This window comes from Harpia harpyja, chromosome 10 (assembly GCF_026419915.1).
Source record: "Harpia harpyja isolate bHarHar1 chromosome 10, bHarHar1 primary haplotype, whole genome shotgun sequence".
Lineage (NCBI taxonomy): Eukaryota > Metazoa > Chordata > Aves > Accipitriformes > Accipitridae > Harpia > Harpia harpyja.
In genome coordinates, this window is record NC_068949.1 from 12,282,408 (window position 1) to 12,300,738 (window position 18,331).

Genomic DNA, 18,331 nt, shown 5'->3' on the forward strand with positions numbered 1-18,331 from the left:
AGACGGCCTCCAGAAGTCCCTTCCAACCTCAACGTTTCTATGGGTCTATGAAAGTGACTACTACACCCAACATAGGCAATTACCTAGCTAATGCTAAAGACACTGCTAGTAGCTGCGGGATTTCATGCCGGTGCTATGAAAGGGTGTTTACAACACCAGTGCCTGGCCACACAACCCAACACAGGCTGCTCTTCGAGACGTAGTGCTCCCCGAGGCTCTCGGAGAGCCAGTCCCCGCAGGTGCCACCCCAGCTGGCTGGCTACCCCATGGCGCTCAGGCTTTTCTCCCACCTGGCAGCCTCGCATCCCAGCAGGAGGGCTCGACCAGCCAGCTGCATGCAAAGCGAGGTGGGACATAGGTGTCTGAAATACAATCCCGGCTCTGGGAGGTAAGAGGGAAGCCAGCTGTGAGAGTCGATACTCGGTACACACTATGTTAGCTGACTGTCCTTCCCTGAATCACCACCGATACTTACACGCTGCCACAGGCCACTGCCACAGTACCATAGGTTCCAGGAAATACTGCAGGCCGGAGATGATTTGCTCTAATTTCAGCAGTGCTGAAATGCTGATTAATGTACAGCAGCGGTTCTTCCAGCTCACGAAAGCAGCTCGGAATCAGGAGAATAAAATGGTGGCATGGCCTGCCTCTCTTACAAGACAACAATACATCTTCCAGCAGTTAGTCAAATGCATCTGTGACACTTTCAAATACATTTTTACCTGAATAGGCACAGACGTTTTTGCATGTATGTACAGATGCATTTCCTAATTTGGTGAGAAGTATTATGGCAGCCTCACTGAACATTTGGCTCTTTAAGTGCCATATAAAAGTTTTATTCTACTGTTACATTTAATTCAGTCATTCAATTACCATTAGTTAAAAAACAAATTTGTTTACCAACTTGCATAAGAAATTTGGCTACTATAAACTACAAGTTGCCTTCCTCCAAACCCAAAGCACACAGGCAATTAAGTTGTTACAAGATTTGCCATTTCATTTGCAGTACATTTTTACTGCAGTACTTCACCAAACAATTCCTGCCACATTTCAGTGAAGATAGAGGAATTATGTTTAAGCAGACTTCTGGACTAAACCTGGAAATGACTCACACTAATTTATGAAAATACACGTGTCCCCTCATATACACACCTACTATTTGGTAAAATTCTAACAGGGACTATTTGAAAAAGACAAAAAATATTTTATGAACATCACAGACACACAAGAAATAAGATGCATATCTTTCAAACTGCACTGGCAGAAATTAACATTTCAAACTTTCTTATTTTATTTATTCCAGTGACTTGGAAATGAGCCAGATTTACAGCACCTGAAAAACAGTTCTTTCCCTTCCCCTCTAAATGTGTTATGATATTCTTTATGGACTGTGTTACAGGTACAGATAATTTATAATATTCCCAAAAATATAAGCATTTCTGAATTTTATTTATTTATTTTAAAACAGAAGTCTATTCAGCCTGGCACCCTTAATCCGGTATCAAGGAAATAATTCCTCCATTTAATGCTCTTTAAATCAAATCATGTAAATTATACATCAGTATTTATTTTGAAACAGCAGTGTAGTTTTCTTTCTTCCATCAAGCATTATATAAAATGCTTTTTTGTTTGTATCTGTCATGAATAATTAAAAAACTCCATACCAGCATTTTTAGCAATGACACAAAAATAATTTTACTCATGCAAGTCAGATTGTTAAGAACAGACCCTCGTATGATGTCATATGAGAATCTGAGGGTGATTGACAATGACATATTTCCCTAGCTCCACTGCTTCCTGAAAGAAATGTCAAGAGCTATGTTGATGTGTGTTTGCCCAAGGAAACAAGATAAAAAGATGATAACTGTCACCTTCCACCAAATCTGAAGGTGTCATTATAGTTGCTGCACAGTTTGTGCCAACGTGGTTAAGCATTTGTCCCCAATTCCATTATAAATCCCATGGGTTTATAGCTCATCTGTAAGAATGTGACTTGAACTAAAACATGTCATACTATCTAGAGTAGAAAAAAAAAAGCTATAGTCCTATCATTTAAAATTAAACAAAAGAAGTGAAGAACAAGAAAAAATGTTCAAGTAATACATTAATTTGAATTGTAATAAAACTCAGTCAACCTACTTCTGAGTTCATAAAGTTCAAAATATACCCACATAAGTGTGCTGATTCAGTTCTTATTTAGAAAAAAATATTCAAATGACTGAAATAATGGATTGTATAAACTGGACACATATGACCAGTGTATGTGTATATATCCATGACCTTGCAACAGCACATACTTGTAATAAATTGAGCAGTTTGAACACACAACCACATATTTGGTGGCCAAAATACCATTCTGCTGCAAAAGTCTTTTGGCTTGATTGTATTCCCACCCAGTTAATACTTCAGTGGTAGTAGGATGGAGCACCTAATCTCTTGGATGAAATTCTTGCAACTGTGAAGGAATTACTTCATGAACAAGATATCTCTCAATGGATAATTTACACAAGAGCTATAGACATGCTATTTGGAAAGAACATTTGTTCCAAATAAATATACAAAAGGCACAGACAGGAAGGGAGAAGTAAAAGAAGTTGAGTGAGACATCTTAAATGCCAAGTTTCCTTTTAGTTTAGGGCTAGTACTTGGCAGGATATTGGTTTGCCTTGACTACAGAAATGTGAGCTTTAAAGAGATGTTCTCATTTCATATGGGAAGAACCTGAAGTTTTTTATATTTTCCATGAAAAAGGAACAAAAGAAAAAAATCAGAGAGCAGGAGAGAGAGACAAACTTTATAGCCCAATTGTAAGAGAAATCACCTGTGGTGGGTTTAAATCCCCAATCTGAATCTGAGTACCCTAAATTGGAAGGCTATCAGCTATCCTAGTATTTTTGTCTGTCTTAAAGAGGAAATACTTTTCTGCATCCAGGAAAGCACTCTAACAACACCTCTTTGTTGTGTTAAACTTTTCCTAGCAAAAGAACAGTCAGAAAATTCCCAACAGTTCTATGTATGGATCAGTCATGACCTTACTCACTTTTTATGCCCATCTGCCACAAAATCTCTTCCTCTAACCACCATTCAGGTTAGAAAACAGGCTGAAGGGCTACAGATGTAGTACAGTATATGAGCATATATTACAATAGTACCATTTTCCATCTCCTTGCCCCCAACATTCACGGATGATACAACAGCCTGAGAACCATTTTGTCTATCTCGTATTGGAAACAGTGGTATATGAGTATAGCCACTGTCTTAACTACAGCATTTCAGTGGAGAAAGGTCTGTATATGTTACTGTATAGTTAAGACTTTACATGGGGAGGTGTGATTGGCTGCTATCAGATCCTTAATTTTTTTCTCAGATAAATAACTGAATTACTGCTGTTTGTATTTCTTTCTGTGTCTCTGTTTAAAAGCTGAGACCTGTCACGAAACCTTCTCATGTAGATACCGAACTTTTGCTAACTTTGAAATGCAACATTTTTATGACTCATTGTATGACCATAGCCTTAATTCTGTAAAGTACATAACTTTAAACCACTTAAGAAGTCCATTACAGCTGTCAAGGCCAGAGAAATACTTATAGACAAGACCTAGGATTTTGTTCAGCTGGAATCTAAAAGTAGAATGTTTTAAAAGCAAACCGAAAATATTCTCTATACACCACTCTCCCCTTTTCCTTTTATCATCCAAAACAAAACCCAGAATGAAGCTTTTGAGCATAATCTTACATTTTGATAGAATTCCAGTCTAATTTTATTTCCTGGGATTTGATACCTGAGGCCAGATCTTTACCGCGACTTGCATATTCTCTCTTCTTTTTAATGTTTTAAAGTTTGGTGTGTGCAGTATGTTGGCACAGTATGAACATATCCAATTAAATAATTTTAACTTATTTTATCAGCCAATTTCCCACCACATGAAATTATTCAAAAAAGAAATAATGGATCCTATAGAAATAAATACCTGATATTCAAGTAATCAATGACTGCTTTGGCTTGCTCAATGCTGAAGAAATTCAAGTCACCAGTTCTTTCTGAATCAGTTTCTCCTATTCCAGCCATTGCTTTTCCAAGTTCTTTTAAATTATCTCCTAAGGTCATATGTTTGTCTGCAAAGTAATCCCGAAGAACAAAAACTAAGTATAAACATGACAGGGTGGGTTGGGGTTTTTTGGCCCATTTTAATTATAAGACTTCTTGAAGTTTAAGAAGTTATGAGCCATGTAGAAACTTAAAAAGCAACAGCAGTCAAACATTTTTGTCTGTTGCCATTATTCTTATCAATAAAATCTGCATTAAAATTCCACCACAAAAATCACTGATCCACCTCCATAATGTAAGGATCACAATAATGGGTGTTTAAGATACTACAGCTTTGCCTCGTACTTATGCAGAGATAACCACAGGCAGAATAGTATGTAATTTTGAGATGCATAGTATATTTATCTTTAAAATAAATTTACTACTGTTTATGTATTGTAAAAGATGGTTCTTCTGACCATGCCCCTTGCAACATAAACCGTTAATACAGGAACAGATATTAAAAAGGGTAACAAATTTAATAGGGTTTTTTTTTAAGTGCTTACAGTCATAATTGATTAAACATGAATTATGCATAATACTCTGCATGTATCATCAAACCTGGAGACATTTTTGCACCCCTCCAAAATAGATAATTACTTTACATTTTTACCCTGGAAATCAAAACCAAATGCTGAAACAGCTTTGAATTAAAATTTAAATTCTTTTTGTTAACTGTCTTGACAAAGAGGAAAATCTGAAATAGATCAGTATTTGCTGAACCTTTAAAAAGAAAGAATTCATCTTTCTGATTTTTGTACTGTGTGTGCCATCACTAGAACCATGGTGGAGTTTAAAAAAAGCTTCGAACACAATTTACTTGGTCTTTTTAAGTCTAAAAAATCTAGAGTAGAAAATGGGGAAATATCCACCAGTGGTGAAATAGATTTATTTTCCATATTGTTTTAATTCTGCTCCTTGGTTCTTCGTATAGAAAACAAATTAAAAAAAACTTAGAAGATTCTGGGCTTTATAGTTTTGCCCTTCAGTGGTACAGCAATCAAAACTCTGAAAATTTCACCTCAGTTTTCAGTAACAGAGGCAGCACAATATAAATAACTGTAATCGAAGAAACAAGAAAGAAATACAGAGACTATGTAGGAAATAGAAGCCATGGGAAATGAGAAGGAGTAATAGAACCAGAAATACCACAGTTAGTAGGGAAGTAAAGCCACACAACAAGATCATGAGAAGTCACAAAACCCAGGCCCAGGCCTGTTGCCAGCTAGTCCAAATTTTCTCTTTCCTCTGCACACCTGATTTTCAGCCCCAACTACCTCGCTCAGGAAGGTTCTCACTGTACTTCTGTGAGGTAAGCAGCACTTTACCCTCAATGTATAGAAGATGAATCAAATCATGTAAGTAATTCATTCTGGCTCCCAAACAACCAAAGCCTCCAGTTTCCAAATTTCAGTTATCCTCTCTCCTTTACCAGCCTTAAATGAGTTTCCACTACTCTCCTTCTCTAAATCCATTCTTCCTGCTCCATGCTATTCTTGCTATTATGGTCAAATCAGCTTAATTCTCCAGGCCGCTTGGGTCCAGTGTAGGTAAGGGAAAGCAAATGGTCATTAATATAGAAGACATTAGCATTTTGCTCTTAGCTGAAATATTTGGTCTTGGAACTTGCACCAGCTGAGAACAGTAATTACAAGGAAATTCATCTCAGCCCCGGGCTACAGCTTACTTTATAAGATGGATTATTTGCGAAACTTAGCTGTGAAGAAAATATAAGAAGTCTCCTGTAAGCATTTACAAAATACATTTTCTTTCCCTAAAAGCCATGTGTCTTAGCCAAATCCGAATGCATTTTCACAGACAGCAAAAAGCAAATTCATAACACTTGCTTGCCAAACCTTATGTCCTTATTTCAAAGCATAGGGGTATTAGAGCTGTTGAAAAAAAAAAAAAAGGCGCAAAATAATACTTTTTTTTTTCTACAGCCTCTGTCTGCAAGCCCATTGAACTGTTTTAGTTGTAATTTTACATATAAAAATTAATCAGAGGCAGACACTGCCATGGAAAATTTCAGTTTAAAGAGTTAAAGTTTGGCAAAGCTTTATGCAACTAAGATCACATTCCTGAAAAACGTCAGACAGCTTTAATAATCAGTTGTGCTACCAGCCTGTCTAGTATACACGCATTACATACAGTCTCATAAAACTAATTTCTGACAGGTTTCCATTCTTCTCCATTGTTACATTAATATAGTTAGCATATGTTAAGATACTTTCTCATTGGAGACAGGAAGGACAACTGGAATTCCAACGATCATAAAGCACGTACATATTCTGTCAAAATTCCAAGTCAGAAAGGCCCTTGAATTAAATTACAATGGAAGAGTATAATAACTGATATGAGCTTGATCTTAAATATTCATCTTCTCCTTTGAATAGAACTGCTGAGTCCTTTCGCTCTTCCTCTGGGATGGACTTTTCTCGACATAATCACCTTCAAAGTGAATGTTAAGTAAGCATTGTGGTCTCTGAAAAACGGGTTTTAGAGGATGCTGCTACCATTTTTTCTGGCTATTTTGTTCCCACAAGACCCAAGCTACACGTTTTGTTGCAAATTTCCTCATAGCCACAGGAGCTACAGTCCTTTCATTGTCATTTTTCATCTTCAGCAGTGATGCCAGTTTACTTCCCCCACCAGTCTTTAGTTAACTGATACATTTTGTGCCAGAAGTGCAGCATTTGCCATATAGAAAGCTGCCTGAGAGTTGACCTCCAAGGATAAAATAAATGTAATTCACCTGCTGTAATGCTACAGGATGTACTGAATATCTCAAACAGCAGAGAAATGTGCCCAAGGCTACAGTGAGTCAGTCACTGAGACAGCTGGAATTGGAGTTTAGGAGCTCCTTGCTCTCACTCTACTGTAATTATTTATTTTACCAAAGCAAAGACGAAGTATCTTCAGGACCTGGCCCTTTTGTACCACATACTGTACAAACAAAGATTGAGGGATATTCTGCTAAAAAGACTACAGATCTCTAACAAAAGTTTAATATCTGCCAATGAGAATTATTTTCAGGTACAAGGTATAACATGCCAACGTTCAAGAGGAAAATAAATCATTTTACAATTACTTGTAATTAAATATCGCTTTATTAAAATGACTGGAAAACATTCTTGCCTTCCACTTCAGATATTTATTTTACAATTTTAAATTATTCTTACCACTGAGGTTCTCCAACAGGAAATTTAATAGATCCATGAATCCTGAGAGCTGTTTAAGACTGAAGTTCATTTCTTTAGCCCACCAAAACCCCGCAGTATAATAATCTAGCAAAATAGCTTCTTTCAAAGATGTCTTTAATTGTTTAAAATTCAGAAATTCTTTCAGCTTTCTAGAAGAAATTGCAGAGTAAAATAATTAAATTAAAAAAATAAATTACACATTCCAAAGTTTAACTTAAGTCTGCTTGTAATTATATCTATATTTATTATTACTGTATTTTATGTATATTTACATATCTTCCTGCAACTTAGCTACACCAATTTCTAGATATGAATGTTTATGATCAGAGGATATATCAGCTGAAAAAAGTAAACAAACACCTACAGGTTTCAACAGACACTACTTAAATGTTAAGATATGATTAATGAAATAACAAAAATAAGAGCATTACAAAAACCAAAGAGAAATACACTGAAAATCCCAGAGAAAAATAAGTGTTCAGGAAGGGGTTTGTAGGATGAAAATGAACAATTAGTTTCCACTTTCCACTACCACTCTTTCACTCTCATTGAGATAGTTTTACAGTACTAAAAAGATCTTGCTTCCCTTTCAAGATTATTTTTCATGTAGCCTCTGAAGAAAAATTATATTTGAAAACTAATGTAAATAGTATAATATAAAATTACTGAAAGTACTTAAAACATTTAGAAGTTTAAATTCCACTTTCATAATGGTCAAGACACTTAAGAAGAGCCTCATCCTATTTTACAGGCACACTGTGGAAATTTTTCCACTTACTTTAACTTGAAAAATTAATGAAAAAATACACTCCCTTGTAGGACACCACGCTGTTGCTGACACATTTATGCCTACTCTATCCAAACATAGAATAAGTTATGTCTTTTATAATAATTGTGTGCATTTTTCCACATGAAGAAAGAGGAACAGGGCTAGGACTTCAGTTTGCCGTTCTTCCAGTATAACTTCAGCCATGTCTCAGATAGTTAAGTTTTACACTAAAGCAATCCTTGGCTTCTTAACTATACCTGACGATACAGGTGCCAGTTGTGACCACAGTTTCTAGCCCCCTGTAAAGGAGCAGAGTCTTTCCCCCCTCCCCACGTCTCATTCCTTCCTAAGAAGGGCATCAATCTCAGACCTACTGATAGGCAGCCATTAGTTTTTCAGGGGTTTCCCCAAGCCAGTAGAGATACACTGTCAAATAAGTGGAGTTTCTTCTTTTTAATTAAAGCTTCAATAGCTAACAAAGTAAAGCATATAATCCAATCAGTTTTGTTTAAAACATGTATTCCTTTGTTCTGCATGACAGATTTGTAAGGCTGCACACATGCAAGTCAGTTAAAAACACTTAACTGTGTACTGAAATAGAAGTGGAACATGGCCAGCTGAACCTTCCAAGGTTTGAAACAGTCCATATCCTCTCTTTCTGAAGCTTCTGCCAACTCTGTGTTTTCATAATCAGAGCTTCTCAGGGATTTAGATTTTCTCTGATGCTTCTAACAATGCCAGTACTCACTCATCTTTTCAATATTCTGTAAGGCATGTCACTGACAACAGTATCCATAAATGACTGGGAAATGATGGGGCATTTAGATTTCCTAGTTACCCTGATTGCTATTTCTTCCTTCACAGAAGGTTCTCAAGTCCTACGGAGACAGACATAAAACTCCATGATAGATGGGAATGCAGGACATGAAAATTCTAATACCGAATCAGATCTATTCTGATTTTCTAACCCTAGCTGTGGCCTTCAAACTGCTCTTGTGTACAGACATGATGCACTGTGGTAAACTAACAAAATTTCCATGCTGCTGCTAAACTGCTTAGAGTGCATAAAATACCCTGTAACTATCCTCTTTCCAGTCAGATGCAGTATATACTTTATGTTCCACTTGTACAGTGTGTGTATATATATATAAAAATACATGTGATCAGCTGAGATTAAGAAGAAATGTACAATCTTCCAATGCTTTTCTTTTTAATCTTAATGAGAAAGTTTCACAATAAGATACATCATTAAGCACATTTTAGTCTCCAGTGAGTTGTATGCTTCAGTCTCCTCTAAAATAAGAGGCCTATTGTGCAAAAGAAAACTGTAAATGAAAGAATTTTTTTTTTATAATTTGACGGGAACGAATTTTCTTTCCAGTTTTCTTAAAACAAAAATAAATATATATATATATATATATACCAGAATGAACTTTTTTCCCTCAGAACAGTGACAAATAGGAGGAACAGAATATATTTCAGGAATAACATTTTAATCTATATTAAATGGTTTATGTATTCAGAAGGATGAAGTTGGATTTTTTATTCCACTCCCCCCCCAAACTAGTCCAGTGGACAGCCCTTTGGCTTTCAATTCTCTAAGAATTTGCTAGTGGACACAAATGCTCCTAAATAATTCGGGCACTTCTGAAAAATCCCATCCTTAAAATATAAGTCTAGAGTCTCAAGTTGAACTCCTGGCCTCCTAAATTTAGCTGCTATTAAGCCCTAATAACAAGGGAGAGTGTTGCTACAGGAAAGACAAGATGGGCTTACATCAGAAGTCTCTGGCTGCCTCCTATTTCCCCAGTGCACCATAATGGCTAACTACTAATAACTTCTTAAGCTTTCCATCCTTTTCTGAACTTTTAAAACCTTTCTGATTTTTCAATAGCTCATGTTACAGTACAGAATCTTAAATGTTTTAGAAAAAAAGTTACCAAGTGAGACTTATTAAAAAAGCTAAGCATTGGCCTGTTTTTATTTACATCTTACTCTTGCATTTACAGCGTAATTAATATTATTGTAAGTCAAAAACTGTATCAATGTGAAATAATAGTGGGGAAAAAAAGAGTAAAAGAAAAATCAAGAGATATAGGAAATACAGTAAAACAAAGTGGATCTGAGATCAACAGTATTTCTTCCTATCTTTCATGAATCATTAAATATTAGTGATTTAACTGAACAATTAAAGACTAATGATGTAACCATCACAAAAGAAATCTAACAAATAGTCTATAATTTTTATTTCATTATTGTAGTGGTTCTAGCATTATCATCATTGCCACTTACTTTTGAACTCCTTCTAGATTTTGTTCTGACAAAGCAGTAATTTGGGAAAGAGAAAGAAACGTCCGATTAATAATCTTCTTTCCAACTATGGCATCCTGATCTTGGTCTTCTTCCTATACACACATATATAGCAATATAATTTTAAAAGGTTTATTTTATTATGTCAGTAACTTATCTAAATAACATTTTTATTTTGAGAGAGTACACAAGGGATAAATTCAACAATGCCAAAAATGTAACACAGCTATAATTATATGGCAGTAACACAATACCCTAACACATTTTCACTAGAGAAAAGCTAGGCAGATACATGGAAAACAGTATTCTTATCTTAAATTCATGTGGGAACATAGTGACATACCATGTGCAGCACAAGATTAAATTAACTTGTAAGTAAGAACAATAGAAATGTAAAGATGCAAAAAATCCATGAATCTAGATTTGACCAACATGATACTATATTGCACAGTAATTAAATTTTAAAATCAGTTTCTGCTTAAGATATTATGAGTATACATACACATTACTATGCTATTTGCTCTTCACCCTATACTTGATTGCATTTTCAAATTTACTGTCTACACTGACTCCTTCCCTAACCAAAAAAAAAAGTCCAAGAAGTTTGCTGCAACACAGTGATACACGTACAAAGATCTGATACTACTGTTTCAGGGAAGGTCAGTATATTTCTAATACAGAAAACAGTTCTTTATAGGAAATACAAGGATGTACATGTTATAGGGGATAACAAACTGAGCGTGAATCAACAATGCAACGGTCTTACAAAAAATAGGAACATTTGATGATATTTTATTTAGTGTGTGTCACTGATCAAAAACATTTGACCAGAGACTTCAGTAAGAAATCTATGAAATAAATAAAACAGTAGAAGAAAAGCCTGTTTTCCAACAGAATATGTAGGCGACAAAGTGAGGTGTCAAATCACATTATAAAATGTGAGATGAGGCAGACTCTTTACAGAGGTCCATGGCAGGGGAGCAAGGGACAATGGTCATAGAATAGAACAGAATAGAATAGAATATTTCAGTTAGAAGGGATCTAGAATATATTATCATGGGACAGCATAAGTAAAAATATTTCACTATGAATCATAGAGTCATATCATAGAATGGTTTGGGTTGGAAGGGACCTTAAAGATCATCTAGTTCCAACGCCCCTGCCATGGGCAGGGACACCTTCTACTAGACCAGGTTGCTCAAAGCCCCATCCAACCTGGCCTTGAACACTTCCAGGGAGGGGGCATCCATAACCTCTCTGGGCAACCTGTTCCAGTGCCTCACCACCCTCACAGTGAAGAACTTCTGCCTTATATCTAATCTAAATCTACCCTCTTGCAGTTTAAAGCTATTACCTCTTATCCGATCACTACATGCCCTTGTAGAAAGTCCCTCTCTGGCTTTCCTGCAGGCCCCCTTTAGGTACTGGAAGGCTGCTATAAGGTCTCCCTGGAGCCTTCTCTTCTCCAGACTAAACAACCCCAACTCTCTCAGCCTGTCTTCATAGGAGAGGTGCTCCAGCCCTCTGACCATCTTCATGGCCCTCCTCTGGACTCACTCCAACAGGTCCATGTCTTCCTTATGTTGGGGGCACCAGAGCTGAACGCAGTACTCCAGGTGGGGTCTCACGAGAGCAGAGTAGAATGGGGGGAATCACCTCCCTCGACCTGCTGGTCGTGTGTCTTTTGATGCAGCCCAGGATATGGTGATAATCAGGCATTAGAATAGGTTACCGAGAAAGGTGCAAGAATCTCCATCCTTGCAGGTTTTCAAGACTGAACTGGACAAAGTCCCGATCTGCATTCAGTGCTGACCCAGCCCTGAGCAGGCAGCTGAACCAGCTCACATCCCAAAGATCCCTTCCAGCCTCATGACTGAGAGTCTAATTGGCCTGACCTGCTTCTACACCAGGACACAAAAACCTGATCATAATTTACTCATAGCAGGTACACTTCTACATCTGGGGAACTTGGGCTTTACAGAAGTGCAGCAAGGCAAAGCTTGCAGAATAATGTTTCTCGCTCACCTAGAGAGAGAGAAGTGGAAGATTTCCTAGCATGAGCTGATTTTTGAGCCTGAACAGCATTGTTCTGAGCTGACGATCAACTAACTCTAGCTTTGGTCAAGGAGAGCCCCCAAATAAAGCTACACTACTCCCCCTGCTGCTGCCAAACTGCATGATATACTTAAAACTTGGACTAGCTGAATTAAAACTTTCAACACTGATGAAACAAGACTGAGAGGAACAAAGAACACTTAGTGGACAGACTAGTTTTTTCCTCTAATTAAGTACTAGAGTACTTTCACATGTACTTTAATATGAAAAATTACTGTTCCCAACTGTAAAAAAGTTAGTCTCAAATACAATGTCTCATCAGAACAACAGGAATGAAGTAAACGAAGGCTTCCTTCACATAGGAGCATGATGTCAGTTTGCTTTTGTTTTATTAGCAACAATTCATGCAGTATAAAAAGAAATACTCCTACAGTCAGTAATGTTGATATAATTGAAGCTACATGCCCTAGCTAGGGGAAAAAAAAAAAAAAAGAATTAATAGCTCAACATGCTAATATTATACAATCATTGAAAGATATTTTGAATAAATAGAAAAAATATGAAGGCTTTCCTGAAGTGACAAGTAGTGTTAGAAACCTGTTGAACAAGAGATTCTTTAGAAGTAGTGAGAGCTGAATTAAAAGAATAACTGATATTGATGTTTTGGAAACTGAATTAAAATGTATTCATCTCTTTCTCTTAGGATGTTCAATACATAGGATATATTACTATGTATTTTTGCACCATTACCAGTCAGTCAGTCAGTCAACACCCTTACTGTCCATACTTCTTAATAAGGCAAAATGTTTACATTTCAAAGGCATCACCCCAGATAGACTTTATCAGTATAGCATGAGGAATTTAGCACTGTATCAGAAAGAAAAGCATAAGAAAGTTCAAGGCATAATAGTTTTGTTCTTATCACGGTATCTTCCAGGTTCTCCTCTGTGGCTACAGGCCAGGTGTGAGTACGAACAACGACCCTCCCATAACACTCTCAACTACCTGCACAACACTCCTCCATCATTCAAGATCACAGCAGTAGCCCTGTAAATAGAGGTGCATCAAAATTATTCTTTTTTTTTCCCTCCCATTGCTTATATCTCCTGCTGTAAGGAACATGTTAGCAGGCAAAGAGTTGAACATTCTGGAAAGCAACTTTTTACCTGAACTCCCAAGAATCTTATCCAAACTAATTCCTCGCTGCTTCTTGAAAGGTATCAGGCAACATCCACCATGTCAGAAAAAGCTTGTCCAAAAAGGAATTTTCTCCTGCCTCCAATATGTACCTGGCTTACTACAGTATGAAGCTTTCTAACCTACATGGTATCGACAGGCCCAGCATACTTAACATGCTGCTGCTAAGGCTCATCTCATTCTCTGAATTACGAACAGCAAGAAGGACCTCTGGGAAAATTTGCTGAGGTCATAGTGTTGTATTATAGCAATATATAAGATTACAAAAATTAATTTAAAAATAACTCCAGGTGCCTTGCACTTAGTCACCTATAATCTCTTTCAACATGTGTAAAGGTCCTCTAGCATTAGAAATATATTCTTTAACTAACTAAAGTTTGCAGTTTCAACCTAAGATATTCAAGCTGTTGTAACTCAGTATTGCAGATAGGCTCTGTAATCTGTACATCAAAATCTGACAGTTTACATGGCAAGGTGAATGCCTCCCATTTCACCATTTCATCACCTAGCATCTGTAACGATACACCCAGGAGCAACACCCCCCACCAATGCATTACTCTATTTGTTACTGTTCATGATAAGGATGGATTTGTAGCACCACTGTCCACTACAACAAGCACAGGTATCAGATAATAAGAAATACTGTTCTAAACGTCTAATGAAGAACTGTGGGAGAGAAAGTATGTAATTTAGAAAATTAATTTTTGAAATTATCAGTGTTTCTGTAATTTAAAAAAGTAGTGAGAGTCCATGAATCATTTGAACGATCCCATATTTGTGAAAGTTTCTGTTTGGGCAGAACCTCCACACAGACATGACTAAAAGCTTGTAATTATTTTGATTGAATACTGTTTTGCCTTTTGATTGCTGCTTTAACCACCACTGCAAATTCGAAGAGAAGTTATTTTATATTCATGTTCACTGATGTCAAAGAATTTACCATTCATTTTACCGTTAACTGTAGTGACTGACTGAGATAATCTAAGGTGAGTTAATTCTGGTAACACTATTCTCATGCGTTAGGAAAGAAAAAAAAACAAACCCAAACCAATCCTACCAACACACACTCCCAGCAGTAAACTTAACTTACTTAAATACAGACCACTACTAGAGAATTATTTGTTACTGTTTTATTTTCCTTCAAAGAATTTTTAGCTGTTCTGAATATATAACGTTTCTGGATGTTCAGTACATTACTCCAAATGCTTTGGGCACCCCTTGTCAACAGCATCAAATCAAAATATCAAATCAGATATTCTAAAACAAAAGAATAAGATCTTCCTTGAATCCCTCGGCCAATGTTCACAAGCCACCATGAAGTAGAAAATATTAGCAGAAGAGTGTTATAGTTAAATAGTAAATTGCAAAAAACTTCTGTGTTTGGGGAGGTGGAGAAGAACTCTCTCTCAAAAACCCAAACCCCAAATGAGTTATCCCTGGCTAGAAAAAATGCCCCACTACCTGCAGTTTTGGTGATGGCCTTTCCAGAGCAGCAAAACCTTGAAACACAGCAATGGAATTTAGCCCAGTGCTCCTGAAGGAAAATAAGCTTGTCCTTTGGGATGAGCCCTCTGCATTGGCTGAAGATGTTATTATTTGTATTTGTTTAACAACACAACACCATGCTTTGCAAAATCATGACTTTCAAAAATATATTCACAAAGGAATAGCTTACCAGCTCTCTTAAGCTATAGCAAATACGTAAAGCGTAAGGAACCCAAGATGCTCCTGTCCACACCCCAGCAGGGAAATTACACTGGACTAAGCTCTGCTGTCACAGCTCGATAGTTTCCAGTATCTGAGCTAGTTCATTTAAAGCTAGCTCAGCTACCTCTGTCTGAGCGATACTGCTGACAGCAGTACAGATGTACCCTGAAAGAGTGTTACATATCAGTTACAACTTTAATCAAAATGGGAATGAAAAAAACCCAACCACACCAGCAACACAGGCTGTTATTTGTATTATTATACACATTTTGTTATCAAGCTGTCAAATACTTCAGCAGAAGCAGAAAATCTTGAAGCTGTCTACATAAATAGTTAAGGCAGAAAAAGAAATGCATTCACTGTTCCTGTTTGTTTTAAAAAGGCCCCACTTGTCCGCTCCCACAATGGGAAGTTAAAATCAATGTTGCTATTTTTAGTCATGATACTTCTTTTTTTGTCAAACAAACGAGGAAATAAAAATAGTAACGCTAATTTCAACTACATTCAAAAGAGAAACAAGCAGATATGTCAAATGCAAAAGATAAAACCTATATAGAAGGAAAGCTTTCAGAGGACCATTATAAAGAACAGATGCTGATATTGTCCTTTTAATAACAAAATATGTTTCAAAAATTTCACACAGTCCAAACATCAAGATTTATGGATGACCAAATATATTACAACATTAAACTTTACTGATGTTTTGACAGCTGCAGACTACTTATTGGAAAAAATGTTGTTAAAAATAAAGCAGCGGCAAGACTTGCTAAGATCAGGATTCAGATTTTTCTAATACGCTTTCTGCTGAAAGTAATTACAAGTCAGAACAATTATAAATATTCAATTTAAATCAAAATGATTTGTCTCAAGATCTAAGAAACAATGTAACAAAAATAGTGGCAGAATAGGGTGTTTCTTACAGCTTACCTATAGACCACGCAAAGCTAGCTTCAGCCAAAACTGGAAACTATATAATTGAATTTGTAAAACCACACAATTCCACAGAGTTTACAATAAAAATAAATCATAATGGATAGTAGAAAATATCACAAAGGTAAGCTATCATGTGTAGAACAGACTTCAGTACATAAGGAACAAAAAATAAGTGGAAAAAAAAAAAGTTCACTGAATTCCTCTAAAGATTCCTTCTATAAAGCCACAAAGTAAAAATGACAAAAATTTCAGTGGTACATTTCAAATGGATATACAATATATTTTTGACAGCCTGTCGTTTCCCATACAGTATACCTTGCATCCTTTTACTATGATCTGACTGCATTACCCCAGTGTTACGCTGTTCCAACTGCCAAAATATTTACAGAGAACACTAACAGAGAATACTGTGAAAGATGCATGTATTTTTCATAAAGCATTTAGAATATGTAATAATACATTTCACACAGAAGAGGATTTATTTGCTTAAGGAAACATAAACATTAAGCTTTTGTACCGACAACACTAGAGTAGCTCTGTGCCAACAGATGCAACCGTTACACTGGCTGAAAGCGGTTAATCGCTTCCACAACAATCACAGTAACTTCTTGGCCATCTAAGACAACAAAGCAGTTCAGCCAGAAGAAAATTATCTCCTAGTAGCTACAACTATATAGACAGGCTTGAGGGAGAAATTCTGAGCTGACGCAACACCTCATACATTCTTGGGAGGAATAACTTGTATTCTTAGATTTCTCTTGACATGCTGCATGAGATGCGTTGCTTATCAGAAATCACACCTCTGTCAACCAAGTAAAAAACTGCAATGCAAAGAAAAAAAAAAGCAAGCAAGAAAAAAAAAATTGAGGCGGCCAGAGACAAGGAAAAAAGCAAATGTTATGGAAAACGATGTGGATTTGTGAAATCCTCTAGAGCACTCTGACTACCTAAAGTAATAGAAGGTGAGAAATACAGCCGTGATGTTGCTGGAAGCAAGGTACGAGGTTGCTTCCACCCCCTCAGTGCTCTTTGAAGGGAAACCATACACCTTTCCCTCAACAACCAAAAATTAGGAGATTCCTACCACCACGAACAAGCCACGAATAGCCATATGCTTAAAAACGAGGGTCCATAACCAACTGAAAATTGGCGAGCGTGGCGGGAGGTGCGGAAGGTGGGCAAGGAGGTCACCGGTGAGGCGAGACGAGGCAAGGCAAGGCAAGGCGGACACTGGCCAGGCATGTGCCAGACAAGGCCTCCGCCGGTTTATGGCAGAGGAATTGCCCCGCCGGGGCGGGCGGGTGGACGGGCGACTCTCGCTTAAACTGTCTTGGGGATGAAGGTTACGCAGGTACGTATACCCACGCTACATTTTTAACGCCCCACCCTTTTTACCTTCCTTGAAGCTTAGCGAAGGCGTTTAAAATAAATCATAAAAAGAGGGGGCGCAAAGGCGGCGGGGCGCCGGGTCACCGCCGGGGGGAGGACGCGGGCACCGCTGCCCCAGCCCTGCCCCCGTAGCACGCCGCCTCGGCGGCGCCGGCGCCGCGGCCCCTCACACCGCCCCGCCCCCGCTCCCACTCCCACGGGATGAGCTACCGCCGGTGAAACACGCGGGGAGGGGAGGAGGGCCGGGCGCGCCGCCGCACAACCGCCGGGGAGGGGAGTACCTGCCCCGGCGCCGCCATGCTGCCCGCGGCTCGGCGTCACCGTCGCCCAGGAAACGGGGGCGGGGCCCGGGCAGCTGGCGGGGCGCGGAGCTCCTCCCCCCGGGACCCGGTCGCCTGCTGTCACCCTGGCCCGGCGCCATCTTGGCTGCTCTGCGTACTTACTTCAGGTGCTCCCTCACGGGCTCACGGGGGGCTGTGGATGGCCTTTCTCCTCCGCAGGCTGCCCGTGTGCAGCACTGTCACAGCAGCGGTGGCTCAGGAGTAGGGGATTGGCGGGCCTCTGTGGCAGATGCCTTGAGGGTAGCCCGGCATTGCCCATGGGGCTGAGGGCAGGCAAGGCTGAGGTGAGCTGCCTTCACAGCTCCTGCCCAGGATGCAGCTTACGGTTCTCTCGGGTGCC

The 18,331-nt window shown here is 38.2% G+C and overlaps 1 protein-coding gene across 2 annotated transcripts in view; it reads right to left on the bottom strand.

The window, feature by feature from the left end:
* CABCOCO1 (ciliary associated calcium binding coiled-coil 1) overlaps positions 1-17,982 on the bottom strand; it is a 65,292-nt gene extending 47,310 nt beyond the window's left edge. For both annotated transcript variants that reach the window (XM_052800174.1, XM_052800172.1), the window contains exons 1-4: positions 17,932-17,982; positions 10,352-10,464; positions 7,270-7,439; positions 3,972-4,116 (exon numbers count right to left, since the gene is read on the bottom strand). In XM_052800174.1, the coding sequence (XP_052656134.1) occupies positions 3,972-4,116; positions 7,270-7,439; positions 10,352-10,464; positions 17,932-17,949 (446 nt within the window). In that variant the 5' untranslated portion in view covers positions 17,950-17,982. The remainder of the gene's footprint in view (positions 1-3,971; positions 4,117-7,269; positions 7,440-10,351; positions 10,465-17,931) is intronic.
* Between the last annotated feature and the right edge of the window lie 349 nt (positions 17,983-18,331).